The sequence below is a fragment of the Zalophus californianus genome, chromosome 4 (genome assembly GCF_009762305.2).
Source record: "Zalophus californianus isolate mZalCal1 chromosome 4, mZalCal1.pri.v2, whole genome shotgun sequence".
Classification (NCBI taxonomy): Eukaryota; Metazoa; Chordata; class Mammalia; order Carnivora; family Otariidae; genus Zalophus; species Zalophus californianus.
In genome coordinates this window covers 18,088,579-18,105,529 of record NC_045598.1, presented here as the reverse complement: position 1 = coordinate 18,105,529, position 16,951 = coordinate 18,088,579, and the positions used below count along the sequence as shown (strand labels likewise).

Here is a 16,951-nt window from a genome sequence, read left to right as displayed (position 1 = left end):
TGGGCGGCTCAGTCAGTTTGGGCATCTACTCCTGATTTCAGCTCAGGTCATGATCTGAGTTGTGAGATGGAGCCCCACATGAGGCTCTATGTTCAGCATGGAGTCTGCTTGTCCCTCTTCCTCTGCTCCTCTCCCTGCTCTCTCTAAAATAAATAAATAAAATCTTAAAAAAAAAAAAGAAATACATTTCTTAAGCTATAGCCATCATAGGGAGTGATTTCTCTGATGAATCTGGGCAAAGTAAACTGAAAACCTTCAGGGAAGGATTCACCATTTGAGATGCCATTAAGAACATTCATGGAAAGAGGTCAAAATATCAACATTCACAGGAGTAAACTGATTCCCACCCTCGTGGATGACTGTGAGGGGTTCTTTTTTTTTTTTTTTTAAGATTTTATTTATTTATTCATGTGAGACAGAGGGAGAGAGAGAGAGAGAGAAGCAGAGGGAGAAGCAGGCTCCCAAGGAGCAGGGAGCCCGATGTGGGACTCGATCCCGGGACCCTGGGATCATGACCTGAGCCGAAGGCAGACGCTTAACCATCTGAGCCACCCAGGTGCCTGACTGTGAGGGGTTCTTATTTTAAGAAACTGCCACAGCCACTTCCATCTTCAGCACCCAGCACCTTGATCAGTCAGCAGCCATCACCACAGAGGCAAGACCCTCCACCAGCAAAAAGACTGTGACTTGCTGAAGCTCAGATAGTGATTAGCATTTTTAAGCAATAAAGTATTTGTATTTTTATTTATTTTCTTTGAGGATTTATTTATTTATTTCAGACAGAGAGAGCGTGCACAAGCAGGGGGAGGGGCAGAGGAAGAGGGAGAGAATCTCAAGCAGATTCCCAGCTGAGCGTGCAGCCCAATGCGGGGCTGGATCCCAGGACCCCGAGACCATGACCCGAGCGAAATCAAGAGTCAGCCACTTAACCGACAGCCACCCAGGTGCCCCTAAAGTATAAATTAAGGTATGTACATTGTTTTTTAGACATAATGCTATTGCACATGTAATAGCCTACAGTATAGTATAAACATAATTTTATACGCACTAGGAGACCAAAAAATTCATTTGACTCACTTTGCTGTGATATTCACTTTATTGTGATGATCCAGAACCAAACTTGCAATGTCTCCAAGGTGTGCCTCTATCTGTGTTTCCAAGAATTTTATAGTTTTAACTCTTACATTTAGGTATTTGATCTATTTTGAGTTATTTTTGTACATGATGTGAGGAAGGAGACCAACTTCATTCTTTTACATGTGGATATCCAGTTGGTCCTGCATCATTTGTTGAAAAGACTATTCTTTCCTCACTGAGTGGTCTTAGCACCCTTGTAGAAAATCAATTGACCATAGATGTGTTGGTTTATATTCAGACTCTGTATTGATTTGTAGGTCTATCCTTATGTCAGTACCACATTGTTTTGATTGCTGTAGTTTTGCAGTAAGTTTTGAAATCAAGAAGTTGAAATCCTCCTACTTTGTTCTTTTTCCAAGACTGCTTTGGCTACTTGGGGTTCTCTGCATCACCATGTGAATATTAGGATGAGATTGTCTCTAGGTATTTTCTAAATTCCCCTATGTCTTCACCAACCCACTGGTTATTCAGGAGTGTGTTGTTTAAATTTCACATATTTACGGGGCTGCCTGGGTGGCTCAGTCGTTTAAGCAGTTAAGCGTATGCCTTCGGCTCAGGTCATGATCTCAGGGTCCTGGGATCGAGCCCGCATCAGGCTCCCTACTCAGCATGGAGCCTGCTTCTCCCTCTCCCTCTGCCCCCCTTCCCAGCTTGTGCTCTTTCTCTCTCTATTAAATAAAATATTAAAAAAAATAAATTTCACATATTTGTCAACTTCCCACTTTATTGTTAGGAATTTCCTTTTGTTATTGATTTCTTATTTTATTCCATTGTGATCAGGGAACATACTTTGTATGATTTCAGTCTTCTAAATTTATTCACATTTGTTCTGTAGCCCAACATATGCTCTATCCCACAGAATGTTCCATATGCCATTGAGAAGAATGGGTATTTTGCTACAGTTGGGTGTGATGTTCTATAGATGACGGTTGGGTCTAATTGGTTCGTAGTGTTGTTCGAGTCTTCTATTTCCTTACCAATCTCCTGCTAGTGGGGTAAGTGCTGAACTGCCTATTTCTTCTTTCCATTCTGTCAATTTTTGCTTCATGTATTTGGGTATATATATTATTATTGTTATATCTTCTTGATAGATTGACTCTTTTACCATTATATAATGTCTTTGTCACTCATAACAATTTTCATCTTAAAGTCTATTTTGTTTAATGTTAGTATAGCCAGTCCAGCTCTCTTTTGGTTACTGTTTGCATGGAATATCTTTTCGCCTTTTTTTACCCTCCCTTTAAAAAAAAATTTTTATTTGAGAGAAATAGAGATAGTGACAGAGAGCATGAGCAGGGAGGAGAGGGAGAAGCAGGCTCCCTGCTGAGTAGGGAGCCTAAAGAAGGACTCGAACCCAGGACCCTGAGACCATGACCTGAGCTGAAGGCAGCCACTTAACCAACTAAGCCACTCAGGCACCCCTGTTTGTTTGTTTTTTTAAGTGGGCTCCAATGCGGGGCTTGAACTCATGACCCTGAGATCAAGACCTGAGCTGAGATCAAGAGTTGGATGCTTACCTGAATGAGTCACCCAGGCAATCCCCTCATTTTTGTCTTTGAATCTAAAGTGAGTGTCTTGTAAATAGCATATACTTGGATTATGTTTCTTAAAAAATCTATTCTGTCAATCTCTCCCCTTTAATTGGAGAGTTTAAGTCATTTACATTTACTGTAATTACTGATAAGGAAGGATTTCTGCTGTTTTGTTTTCTACATGTCATGTCTCTTTTTGTTCCTCAGTTTCTCCATTACTGCCTTCTTTTGAGTTAAACAGATATTTTCTAGTGTACCATTTTTTTAAAAAAGATTTATTTATTTGAGAGAGAGAGAGAGAGCATGCACACTTGAGCAGGGAGGGGGGCAGAGGGAGAGAATCTTCAAGCAGACTCCCTGCTGAGCACAGAGCCCAGTGTGGGACTTGATCTCTTAACCCATAAGATCATGACCTGAGCTGAAACCAAGAGTCAGACACTCAACTGACTGAGCCACCCAGGCGCCCCTCTACAGTACCATTTTAATTCCCTTATCATTTCCTTCACTACTTATTTCTGAGTTATTTTCTTAGTGGTTGTGCTGGGGATTATAATTACCATATTCAAACATGTGATAAAGCATTTATAATTACATTTGTGTCTACAAATACTACAGTATTTATATGTATGTATTGTATGTATAGATACTATAGTATTATATGTATAGTATGTATACTATTGAAAACAGTACTGAGACACCTGGCCGGCTCAGTCAGTGGAGCATGCCACTCTTGATCTCAGAGTTTTGAGTTCAAGCCCCACACTGGACGTGGAGCTTATTTAAAAAAATATTTTTAAATAAAATATATGTATTGCAATACAGTATAGGCAATGGTGTAGTAAAATTAACAGATGTCTATTTCCCCAACCCTTTCTAGATTAGAGAGGTTAATCCAATGTGCCTCTAAGTGAAAATTTATCAGCATAATTGATAATGCCTTTTTGGTAAACTTCACAGAAACTGTTGAGGAGAACACACCACCCCAAAATATGTCATTTTGGCATATTGATTATTTTGAATTAAAATTACTTAAGAAACAGTCAGTACAAGAAGGGTACTCTGAGTCCCCTTTTGTCCCCCTGAAAGCAGGAAATAAATCTCCCCTGTGAAAGGTATTTTCCCAGTATGTACCAGGAGGAAACGAGACATCCTTATCACCAGAGATAGGAAATTTAGGGTCAAGAAGACTATATAAACAAACCTTGTTACTACCTCATTAATTTATTACCCCGAGCCCAAACCCCTTTCTCAATTCGTCACAAATTTATTGTTTCTTTGTCTAAAAGGTATAAAAGCTGCCTGCTTTGGTTACTTCTTTGAGCATCATATCTTTGTGGCTCCCATATGTATGAAATTATATTTTTCTCCTGTGAATCTGTCTTATGTCAATTTAATTATTAGACCAGCAGAATCTAGAATGGAAGAATCTAGAAGGGAAGGGAACCTATATTGTGAAAGCAAAATAAATCCTGTTTTAAATTAACTGTATACAGTACTTTGTTTTGCAGAAAAATAAAGGATGCTCTACTCATATTGTTAGCTGATAAGTCAATAAAAATAGTTTATCACTATGTGTTTTTTTTAAGTAGGTTTCACACCCAGCACGGAGCCCAACACGGGGCTTGAACTCATGACCCTGAGATCAAGACCTGAGCTGAGATCAAGTGTTGGAAGCTTAACTGACTGAGCCACCCAGGTGCCCCATCACTATGCGATTTTTAGCACATAACTTGGGAGGACTTGAAAGAATTTAGGGATGCTTCTATAAGAACATTCTTTCCATTGCAGGTACTTAGGTGAACACGTTCTCAGCACCTCAGCTATAAGGCCCAAAACCTGCAACAGAACTGATGTTAAAATCTGTCTCATTCTAGCAATCAGTAACATTTTTCTTGAATATTGGGGGAAAAAAAGTCCCATTCTTCTCAGATATTCATTCCTAATACAATGTTATTTTATGCTTAATAATTATTATAAAACTATATATTGCATTCACCAATTGCTTTTATTCAATTGTATGAATAAAGAACTTCTGGATTGAGTCAGTACTTCCAAACCTGTTAAAAAGAAAGCCTGAGGCCCAAAATGGCATCACTTAGTCAAATCACCAAACTGGGCCTAAATACCTAACCTTACTGAAGTTCTAACCTCCTCCAGGAAGGTAATCTTAACTGGTCAGGAATCTTCTGATCAGCACCAGTAAGGTAATCTGTCACATGGGGCCTCTCTATCCCCCAAAGGAAGATAAGGTAATCCATCTAATAAGACTCTTTTGTCCCCAAAGGAAAGTCACTTCACCTGAAGTAATTCTTTTTTCTGTTTATAACTTTGTCTTGAGTTTAAAAAGTCTTCCCTTTCAGGGCACCTGGGTGGCTCAGTCAGTTAAGTGTCCAACTCTTGATTTTGGCTCAGGTCATAATTTCAGGGTCATGCGATGGGGCCCAATGCCAGGCTTTGGACTCAGCCGGGAGTCTGCAGTTTCTTTCTCTCCCTTTGCCCTGCCCCCTGCACACACATGCACACACACTCTCTCAAATAAATAAATCTTAAAAAAAAAAAAAAGACCTCTTCTCTTTCTGTAGCCCTTTGGAGCTCCCCTCCACTTGCTAGATGGGATGCTGCCTGATTCATGAATCAATTAATAAAGCCAGTTAGAGCTTCAAAATTTACTTAGTTGAATTTTTGTTATTTCACAAACCTTATGTCAAAAGAAAATATTAAAAAGTGAAATTTGAGTGCATATTTTACATTCCTTCTTGTAGAGAAGTATGATAAGTGTCCATAAAATGTTTAAGTGTTAAAAGATAGACACTCTTCGGGGACAAAATCCTGTGGGGGAAACATAAGGGAAATACAAAATTAAGGAGAAAAAGGAATGATGTAAAATTTCCAACTGCTAAGGAAGAGCTTTTTCAGAAGGCTGATGGTAGGTATCAAGTGGGCTTTATATTCCAGGGGCTATAAAAAAAATACTAGTATTAAAATGTGCCAGAAATGACATACTTTGCAAATATAAACTTGTAACACAAGTTTTAAGTTTCAGATGTCAACCAAAGGAATGAGTGAGGCGATACACGGTGTTTCTTTAGAGGGTCAAGTCTGAAGACCCCAAAGGAAGCCCTTCACTAAGGGTGGCTCATTAAGAATACAGAGCAAGAACCTCAGCCTCACGGAGGCAGAGATCTGGGGAACAGACAGGTGCTCAGGCAGAAACTCAGTTTACCTACGATAATGATAAATGGTTGAAAGACTTAACCCGCAAGGTTACTATGATAATAAAGGTGGGTGTTTCTGGAGTATTTTCATATCTACATGTTAGGTGTGGTGCAAAGCCCTTTCCATGCCTTGCCTTTGGGCCACAACCAACTGACGAAGTGGGGACTATTATGAGTCTGAATTTCTGCACACAAGTCGGAAGGACTTTACACATGAACAAAGGAAGGCCCAGAGAAGTGCAAGAACTTGCCCAAGGTGGGGATGGGGAGGATTTGTGTGGCTCGAGGCCTGATTTCCAGTCTCCTGATGGTAACTACTCCTCCAGACCATCTCCTGCTGTGTTCTCTCAGGTGTCCTTTAAAGGTGGCAAAGTGAATTAGGAAAAAAAATAACCCCGCCTCGTAAGTGCTCCATTCCCACCAGTGACATGGGCAGCTGAGGTTTCTTTTAAAGGCCATTTCCACAAGCATAGTCATCTCCATGCATAATGACTGGCTACGGACAGACCTGGTTAGTAACAGCGCAATATAATTAAATGTCCTTTCATCCAGGCATTTCAAAGGGCTTCATCAATGTTAATTATGCCCCAAGCCCTTGTGAAGTGGTGCTTCGTTCAATTTTATGAGCATTTAAAGTCAAGCAAAGGCGATGCCACCGGCCCAGGGGTTACACAGTTTGAACATACACCTATTAGCAGCCCTCAAGTGTCTGGCCAAAGAGTTGAGGTGCGCAGAGCTCCTGACATGAAGCCCCTCCTCCAGAGCCCAGAGCTTGAGAACTGTAAAATGGCGGTGTCTGGGTCTGCTGGCAGGGAGGGAAGTGAGGGCCCCTGCCTGGGTGGCTTCCGCCTCTGGACAAGCCACCGTGTTCCTCTTCTGCAGAGGAACCACACCAGGTGTGTTCACAGAAGTTATCTAAAGTGGTAAGCGTTCAACAAGCACACGTACGTGGACGGCTAACCCAGAGCAGGGCTTCGACCCTGGACTCTGTCCCAGAGTGAAACAATGGTTTCCCACTGAGGGGCGGGCTGTGAGAACCACCTGGTGCTGGCCTTAGGCCAGCGCCCTCACCTGCGATATCTCTGGTTCTTGAGTTCCTTCACCCACAATGTCAGATGGGGAGGGTGCGTCTGAGGCCACATCTAGTCCGGCTCCCAACTGGCTCTCGACTTCACTGGGCAGAGTCCACTGAGGTGGAAGGGAGGGGGGGAAGGAGGCAAGGGCCATCCTCATTTTGAAGGCAAATACCTCAGCGGGGGCTGCTGTCAGTGGAGGATCTCAACTACCCGAGAAGGACCAAGACTTGGCCAAAGTCACAGAGCAGGAAAGGGAAAAGGCCAGACCTGATCAGGTCCTCCCAACACTTTGGTCTCCAATATACTGCAGGTGAGGTAGTAGTGAGGTCTCCCAACTCTCAGGAACCTTGTCTTTGGGACATAGGTAGGCCCAATTGGGACACTGTGAGAATAAAGGAGGCTCTATTAATATACATGGACATGAAGCCAGGACTTCCAGCCACTGTACTCATAGCGCAGTCTCGGAATGGGAAGTGCCACTAGTGAGGGAAGTAGGCTCAGGGCAACACTAGAAGCAGGCAGCAAGGTTTCAGACTCAGGGGTTTTCTCGGCGTGGCGTCAACAGACCTCAATGTCAAGGGTGGGGCAGCAAGACCAAAGTCACTTCGTCGACGTTGAAGACCAGCAATTCTGGGCTGGGGTCCTGCCATTGCCACTTACTGCTGTGTGACTCCAGGAAAGTTACTGTAACTCTCTGGGCCTCAGCTGCCCCTCTGAAAAATGGAGTGACTGTAAACGCTCACGGATTGTCACGTTACATGATATAAGGCACGTGTTGAAAGACCACCCAGCACATAAAAAATACTAACACAATTCTAGCTCGTGACTATTATTTTTAAAATTTCCTTTTTTATTATCACTATTATTAGCAACAGCTCTAAGGACCCTTCTGGCTCCAAGAATTGATCTTTTATCAGCTGCAACTCTGGGAAAGAACGGTTTCCAGAAAAGCAGCCAAAGGTCACAGAGGCGGGAAACCTTGCTTGGATGGTGGTATCTGAGTGAAACCAGCTCAAATCTCCAGTTCCAACATCTGCCAACGAGAGCCTCTATTTAAACACTACGGTGATAAGACCAGTCATCACTTGCTATTTAAACTGACCTCCCACAATCCCTTGGGCTTGCAACTGCCAAGAGCTAAGTATAAACTGCATTTTGGCTTGCTCTGAGGATTACTCACATTCAAATACAAGAGATGCATCAGTCTGGTTGAACCAGGCTCTGCTGCCCTGTAACCTGGCTTCAGGCCAGCTCCCTGACACTTACCTTCTCCAGTAGGGGAGGCATTATCTTCCCCAGGATTGCTATTTCAACACCTAATAACCAATGTCAGGGAGAGAAGGGGCCTTGCAGAATGGCTGGCACAATGCGGGGAGTGGTGGATAAAAGCTGGTGGATAAAAGCAAGGGCCTTGGCAACGCACAGACTCAATTCGAATCCTAGCTTTACTACCTATTGACTGTGTGGCCTTGGATAAGTTAATTAACCTCTCTGTGCCAGCTTCCCAATATGTAAAATGGGATTATAATAGTATCTACCTTATGGGGCTTTGTGGGGATCAGCACAGTCCCGGCCATATAGTAAACACTCAACCAATGTTCACTGCCATTATGATCATGATGATTACTATAGTAATTGGAATTGGCTACGGAAGCATGATAAAGGACCTGTATTTTCCTGCCAGGAAAACTGCCAAAGGTGATACCTGAGCTGGAGCTGAAAGGATAGGTAGGATTTCTATCAGTAGAAACAGGGGATGGTGCAGGCAGCTTCAGTTTCCTTCATCTGCACATTCAGGCCATCCTCGTAACCACCCCTGTAGGATGGATTTAAAGCTGAGCTGCAGAAGAGCTGCACAGCTTTCCCCCAAGTTATAATGATAGAAAGCGAGAAAGCTGGAGTTTGAAGTCAGGTCTCTGATTCTAAAGGCCATGCTCTTAACACCTGTTGTATCTCCCATCTTTTTATCAAATTCTGTCCTGAAGGGTAAGGTACTGACAGAAATAGCTCCCCCTCCCTAGACTGTAAACCCCTTCCGGGAAGAGATAGCTCAATTATTTATAGAGCCCCCTCCCAGGCATGGATAGCAGGTGCTCAGCCGAAATGCCTGTTTGCTGAATAGAAGAGACTGAAGCCCGACTCTTCCGGGCTGAGGCCAAGCCTCCAGGGACCCCAGGCTACGCTGCCTTCTGCAGCTGGCCTCCTGGCCTCTCTTTCACAAATCCCCCCTCCACACCACACCACCCCCCACCCTCCCCATCCCAACAACCAGGGCAGAGAGCAGGGCTGCCATTCAGGGCAAACGGCTTGCTACTGACTTCACCCCACTGATCGAGTTGGACTTGAGCCCTCTTAATGTTTTCCTTGCCCCAAAGATAGATGACTTCGGGGCAGCCTGCCCAGCCCATATAACCACCTTCCACTGAGGGCCACCCACAGGCACGGAACCCCCAGAAACCTGTTCGCTGTGTGACTCCACCCCCCTGCCCGCCACAGATTGGACCAGGGTAGACACCTGACTCAAGCTGGCCAATCAGGTCTTCCCTCCTTCCAAGGTGGGCTAAGAGTCCCGATCCTTCCAATCTCCACTGTCCTCGCTACCTCTGGTTCTAGGAGCTACCCTGTAGTCTTCTAATAGTTTTTTCTTTTGCCTCATCGCCTCTGAAATGGGTTTTTATTCCTTGCAACCAAAATAGCCATAACAAAATCAAGGAGGAGGAAAACAACTTCCCCAGGCAGAATTAAGTACACCTTCCTCTGCTTTAAGCACCTTCATCTGCTCCTCTTTGTAACGACAGGCACTTCTGCCTCCTGCATGGGCTAGGTGCTTTTTCATTGATCCACATGATTGCAGGGATGCGGGATGGAGGCAGGTATTACTACACCATTCTACCCATAACAGAAGCTCTGAGAGGCTAAGCCATATGTCCAATGACACAGCTAGGAAGAAGCAGAGCAGGGACTGGAACCCAGGTCTTCTTCCCTTTATCCGCCCCCCGGCCCCGGAACTTCAGTTAGTTCCTAACTTTGCCCATGTGCTTGTCTCCCACCTCAATTCTTTTTTATTTTATTTTTTTTTAAAGATTTATTTATTTGAGAGCGCGCGTGCACACACAGCAGGGAGGGGCGGGGGGGGGGGAGCGGAGAGAGAGTCTGAAGCCGACTCCATGCTGAGTGCAGAGCCCAACGCGGGTCTGATGTCACAACGCTGAGATCAGGACCTCAGCCGAAACCAAGAGTCAGAAGCTTAACCCACTGTGCCACCCAGGCGCCTCCTCCCGCCTCAGTTCTTCTTGTTGGTAGAGTCACCATGATTGATTTATCTCTGCTCTGGCACGAAGGTATTTCTGTAATAAGTAACTGAGTTAATTTGTAATTAAAATGGAAACTTACTAGAAGCCTCATCTGGGAGAGTGTTCTGTGTTTTCTTAGATTCTGTTTTTGTCTATTTGGCATCCATTCATCACAGAACCAACTGTATTAACTGTATTTTCTTATGTTCTGTATGCTTGATGCTCTGGCATGTGTGGCCTCGCTCACCAGGCACCAGACCCCCCCTGCCAGGCCAGCCAATTCTTAGAAATAGCAAAGGAGCATGCGCAGCAGCACTGTTTACAGTCACCCCAGCTTAGAAACAACCTGAACAGCCAGCAATAGGGAATCTGTCCAGAAAATTTTGATATGGCAACTCAACAGATTATTGGGCAATCATTCAAAAAGTATGCTTTAGGGGCACCTGGGGGGGCTCAGTCATTAAACATCTGCCTTCCGCTCAGGTCACGATCCCGGGATCCTGGGATTGAGCCCCACATCGGGCTCCCTGTTCCACGGGAAGCCTGCTTCTCCCTCTGCCCCTCCCCCTGCTTGTGTTCCCCTCTCTCGCTGTCTCTCTCTCTCTGTCAAATAAATAAAATATATATATATTTTTTAAAGTATGCGTGGGGTGCCTGGGTGGCTCAGTCGGTTAAGCGACTGCCTTCGGCTCAGGTCATGATCCTGGAGTCCTGGGATCGAGTCCCGCATCGGGCTCCCTGCTCAGCAGGGAGTCTGCTTCTCCCTCTGAGCCTCTTCCCTCTCGTGCTCTCTATCTCTCATTCTCTCTCTCTCAAATAAATAAATAAAATCTTTAAAAAAAAATTAAAAAAAGTATGCGTTAAATCACCACATGGGGAAATACCCCACACACAGGCTTAAGTGAAACAACCAAGATGCAAAACTTTCTGTACAATCTGGTGCCAAATGTGTAACACCAAAAAAAAGACAGGAAGGAAATATCCTGAAATATGAACAAAGCTTGTCTCCAAGTAACAGAGTAGGTGATTTAAACAACAACAACAACAACAGATCTTCCAAATGGGAAAGCATCCCTTTAAAAATATTTCTCTACCTTGCAATTTTTATGTCTTTCTCTAACCCCCTATTTTTATGTATTTCCATGAGCGTGTCTTTCCTCTGGATTACACGTTCTCCTACGGGGGGGGGGGGGGGCGCTGCCCGTTTCTGCCAGTGACAGGCACACAGCCCCTGGACACATCTGTTAGCCAGCGCTATGCTGCGTTACTCTCTTGTTAGAAAAACACAACAGTTCAAAACCACAAAAGCTCTTGCCTTGTAGGAGAAGGAAAGCTCGCTGAGCGGGTCGGCGCTGCTTGTGGGCGGCAGCTGGTGCAGCTGCAGGGCTGCGCTGTGGGCTCGGTCCATGGTGCTCTAGAGGCACATCCCTGGCCCTGGCCGGGGAGCTGTTGCTACGCGGGGCCACAACCGGAGACCATCTTCCCTGGCGGTGTTCACCTCCTCCCACCAGCCATCGGAGGACTTCAAGGCTCTTCTGGCTGGCTGACAGCTTCTCCCTCACCTCCACGCAGAGAAGTGCCCAGTTCTGTCTCTCCCAAGCAGACGGACAAGGGTGCAATTCCTTATCCTGGCGGTGCTCTAGGGGGGTGGGGAGGAGCATTAAAAAAATGCATGTACAATGTGACACAGAGCCCATCCTTGTTACCCGAGGAGGGAATACTATGAGGACAAAAACCAACCTATCATGAGAAGTGAAGCCCTTAAAAAAATTGCATCATGCCTTTGGCTCCCTTAATAAAGATGTGGCTCATCTACCTCAGACCCTTTCCTCCCCCCCCCGCCCCCCCATAAAACTCACCTTTTCTCTTCCCCCTGTTTCTTTCCTCCCATCACATCCTGATTTAAATCCTCCCTTTTCCAGAGGCTCCCCTACACATAAGAGGTGGGATACTGCCCTTGTCTACCTCTGCGGGCCTCCAAAAAAATGTCCTGCTGCCACAAAACAGGAACCATCTGTGTTCTGACTTAGGGAAGAAAGAATGAGAAGAAAAGCTACCTCTGCGGGTGGTGGAAGAACCGAGCTGCTACCCAGGGTCAGTCGAGCACAGGTGAGGTAACAGTGGGTGCCGAGAGAAGACCCATGTAACCGGATCACATCAGCTCTGGGAGACTCAGGTGCCTCATCTGTAAAGTGGGGGTAATAGTGTGGCCTCAAGTAAAATCGGCAATGACAGTAATTCAGACTGTCATTGTTCACTTTATCGGGCTGGTAATTTTTAGCACAGGTCAAGCTTTTCTACCAAATAAGGAAGAAAGATGAAGTATATGCTCCTAGGGTTCTGGGAGGCATGGCCAGAGCACCTTACTGCAGTGCTAAGGCTATCTCTGAGGTCCTCATACAGTAAAAAAAAAAAAAAAAAAAATCCATACAAATTTGGATTCTACTACAAAGTCTGTTTGTTTCTTTTTTCAACGTGGGTGCTTGAACTCACAGCCCTGAGATTAAGACCTGAGCTGAGATCAAGAGTCAGATGGTTAACTGACTGAGCCCACCCAGACACCACTCAGTGTTTATTTTAATATAAAAATGTTACAGCTTTTGATCTGTTATATGCTACCTGTTTGCCTTGGCCAAGTCATTTAACCTTCCAGGCAGTTTCCTCTGCTGTAAAATACAAATAACATTCCTATCTCACCCCTCAGGGTTGTTGTGAGAATTTGATGAAATAATGCGTGTAAAATGCATGCACAGCAAATGGCCAATGAATGGCAGCTATTATTAGTATTAATTTTATTCTCATCAGTTTAATTATTGAATTTACCCACAGATATTCCTTTCTTTCATGGATTCATGCAACAAATATTTATGGAAGGCTTACTATGTGTCAAACAGATGCAGCCTCTGCTATGCTCCTAAGGCTTTAGAAAGTTGCCTCTGAGTGCTGTAACTTCCAGTTCCTTCTGTTATCTAGCCCTACCCCCAGGAATCCTCATTCCTGGGGTGAACAGCACAGTCATATGTCACAGGGCTAACACTGTGTCCAGCATCTAGGAGACACTGGATGCAGGGCTTAGCACCGGGGCAGCCAAGAAGACCATTTGGCTCAGGTCTCACTTTGTTGAAGGGCCTCAAAATTAAATTATTGCTGCTGCCTCCAGATGACATTATACATTCGCTGTATATTCAATACCTTAATTATATATATACACATATACATATGGTACATATATACAATATATACAAGGTACACTCATCAGACAATTTTATAACTCACATCCCAGAACCAGACCTCCCTGACTGTAAAGACCTATGAATATTTGCAATCTCGTGAAAAGTGTAATTATTCTTCACTATACTTCTTTGTGTGGGTGAAGAGCATGACAGTGTTAAATTTATGTATTTTAATGTTTTGAATATAGTAAAGAGTGGCCCGGGGAGAGACCTCCGAGAGACCCTTGCAGGCTTTCAACCTGGCCTGGACCTGAAGGGGGCACTGGAGCCCAAACTGGGAGGGTGTCTGCTGAATCCCCTGTTCAGTTGCAGCTTGCCAAGTTCCGGCCCAGAGCCCGGCATGGTGACCTCCAAACATACCTACTGACTGGCTAAAGGTAGGCCTGTGGAACACCTGGGGCAGCTGGAGGTCAAGAATGGAATGGCTCACTCAGGCCTAATCAACCACAACTCCAGAGATACAACAGCAGTAGCCAGCCCCGCCTACAGGATGCCAGAGAAAGCAAACAGGCCTTGAGGACATGCCAATGGGGTGATGGAAACCCAGGCCTCCTAACCTTCTTTGGACCAGCTGCTTTGTTCAGGTGGGCGTCTGTTTTTGCTTTTGTTTGTGGAGTCGTTGCAGTCATTTAATTCCCTTTTAAAAAGCAGCTTCCCTCTTTGCCTCAGGGCAAAGGCCTCTGAGGCATCCCCTGCAAAGGCAGGAGGCTTTCCCTCAGCTAGGTAGGAGTTAGGACAGAAAGCTTTGCAGGAACCTTTGCAAGTTGCTCTCCCTTTTAAGGCACACACTGTTTACCTAGTGAATCTCCTTTTCTGCCTTCAAAGCACTTTTTCAGCACAAATCGGCAATGACACTAATTCGGACTGTCATTGTTCACTTTATCGGGCTGGATAATTTTTAGCACAGGTCAAGCTTTTCTACCAAATAAGGAAGAAAGATGAAGTATATGCTCCTAGGGTTCTGGGAGGCATGGCCAGAGCACCTTACCAGAGTGCTAAGGCTTTCTCTGAAGTCCTCGAACATTAAAAAAAAAAAAAAAAAAAAAAAAAAAAAAAATCCACACAAATTTGGATTCTACTACAAAGTCTGTTTTTTTTTTCAACATGGGCGCTTGAACTCACAACCCTGAGACATATGCCCAAGAGGCAAGCGACCCCTTAATTCTGAGGCCCTCACAGCCATCAATAAGAACAGGGTCATTGACTCAAAAAAGTAAAGATAATTCTAGGTACTTGCTTCCATTCCACCCCCCGACCTTATCTCAATGAATTATTTCACCAACCCACAGAGCAGGTTGGACAGATGAGAGGACCACAGCTCATGGCTGCTAAGAGTAGGGTTTGTATTAGAATTTGGCTCTATCTGGCTACCATACGATCCAGCAATTGCACTACTGGGTATTTACCCCAAAGATACAAATGTAGGGATCCAAAGGGGTACGTGCACCCCAATGTTTATAGCAGCGATGTCCACAATAACCAAACTGTGGAAAGAGCCAAGATGTCCATCGACAGATGAATGGATAAAGAAGATGTGGTATATATACACAATGGAATATTATGCAGCCATCAAAAGGAACGAGATCTTGCCATTTGCAACGACATGGATGGAACTGGAGGGTGTTATGCTGAGTGAAATAAGTCAATCAGAGAAAGACATGTATCATATGACCTCACTGATACGAGGAATTCTTAATCTCAGGAAACAAACTGAGGGTTGCTGGAGTGGTGGGGGGTGGGAGGGATGGGGTGGCTGGGTGATAGACATTGGGGAGGGTATGTGCTATGGTGAGCGCTGTGAATTGTGCAAGACTGTTGAATCACACATCTGTACCTCTGAAACAAATAATGCACTATATGTTAAGGGAAAAAAAAAAGAAGATAGCAGGAGGGGAAGAATGAAGGGGAGTAAGTCAGAGGGGGAGACGAACCATGAGAGACAATGGACTCTGAAAAACAAACTGAGGGTTCTAGAGGGGAGGGGGGTGGGGGGATGGGTTAGCCTGGTGAATAGTATTAAAGAGAGCACATTCTGCGTGGAGCACTGGGTGTTATGCACAAACAATGAATCATGGAACACTACATCAAAAACTAATGATGTGGGGGGCGCCTGGGTGGCTCAGTTGGTTAAGCGACTGCCTTCGGCTCAGGTCATGATCCTGGAGTCCCGGGATCGAGTCCCACATCGGCCTTCCTGCTCAGCAGGGAGTCGGCTTCTCCCTCTGACCCTCTTCCCTCTAGTGCTTTCTATCTCTCATTCTCTCTCTCTCAAATAAATAAATAAAATCTTTAAAAAAAAAAAAAACTAATGATGTGGGCGCCTGGGTGGCTCAGTCGTTAAGCGTCTGCCTTCGGCTCAGGTCATGATCCCAGGGTCCTGGGATCCAGTCCCACATCAGGCTCCCTCCTCGGCGGGAAGCCTGCTCTCCCTCTACGACTCCCCCTGCTTGTGTTCCCTCTCTCGCTGTCTCTCTCTCTGTCAAATAAATAAATAAAATCTTAAAAAAAAAAACCTAATGATGTAATGTATGGTGATTAACATAACAATAAAAACTTATAAAAAAAAGAATTTGGCTCTATCTGAAAAAAATCAGTAAAACACGCCCTTTCCCACCACCTGACGATTGGGCTTCTGGCTGGTGGTGAGTGCCAGTTACGCCAAGCCCTTTCCTTTTCCTGGGTTACAGTCCTCCCCTCCCACTGAGCTGGAAACTATAACTTCCAGCAGACAATGTAGATCAAGAATGCCTCCCCGTATCCCACCTGCTAACTCCACCATCGGCTATTGCCAGGAAGCCCGAGCCGGCGTGTAGAGGAATAATTTTGGCAAAGTTACTGCATTTCACTTCCTGATTTGGTAAAGCCTGCCATCACCTATATTAAGGCAAACCCATGCCCCCCTGCAAAAACGGGGAAAAAAACCATTCCGAGGCAGCGAGACTCAGACCCGCAAGGCTGGTGACAGCAAGAAGGAAGGGTATTTGTACTAGGCGGCGTCAGATGATTCCAAATGCATTACCTTTCCTGAAAAAACGAAGGCTGATTTGAAGTCCCCCCTGTCTCAGGTTTAATCACTACTCACCGGGCGGTGTCTCCTCTAAGGCCCACCTATCTCAGGTTTCTGAGAAATGACTTGGACTCTCCGCGCAACCCGGAGGCACAGCCTCCTTCATTCCTTCCTCAACTCAGGAGCTGCCCGAGTGCTGCAGTGTTTTGCTTTCAAAGGCCACGATTTGATTTGCCAGGCCGCCTGCCAGTCAGAAGCTGGCGGGGACTTCCTGCAGGCGAGTGGCTGCGAGGAGTGGGTGGGCGGGACAGCCTCCGGCTATTGGCTGCGCCGCAAAGCTTGCTTGAAGCGTAGTGGGGCGCCTCGGGGCGGGGCCTCCCTCTCGAGCTTTGCGCTCACCTGGAGGGGATCCCCTCTAGTGGCCGCGCCAAGGACCTTGGAACAACCTCCCCCCCTCT

At 45.2% G+C, this 16,951-nt stretch overlaps 1 protein-coding gene across 5 annotated transcripts in view; it reads right to left on the bottom strand.

Moving 5' to 3' along the window:
* Positions 1 to 16,693, bottom strand: part of NIPAL3 (NIPA like domain containing 3) — a 67,565-nt gene extending 50,872 nt beyond the window's left edge. For 3 of the 5 annotated variants that reach the window (XM_027575978.2, XM_027575735.2, XM_027575916.2), the window contains exons 1-3: positions 16,569 to 16,693; positions 12,311 to 12,438; positions 11,569 to 11,892 (exon numbers count right to left, since the gene is read on the bottom strand). In XM_027575978.2, the coding sequence (XP_027431779.1) occupies positions 11,569 to 11,661 (93 nt within the window). In that variant the 5' untranslated portion in view covers positions 11,662 to 11,892; positions 12,311 to 12,438; positions 16,569 to 16,693. Of the gene's footprint in view, positions 1 to 11,568; positions 11,893 to 12,310; positions 12,439 to 16,505 lie in introns of all 5 variants that reach the window. The other 2 variants (XM_027575650.2, XM_027575824.2) reach the window with 2 other exon arrangements.
* Between the last annotated feature and the right edge of the window lie 258 nt (positions 16,694 to 16,951).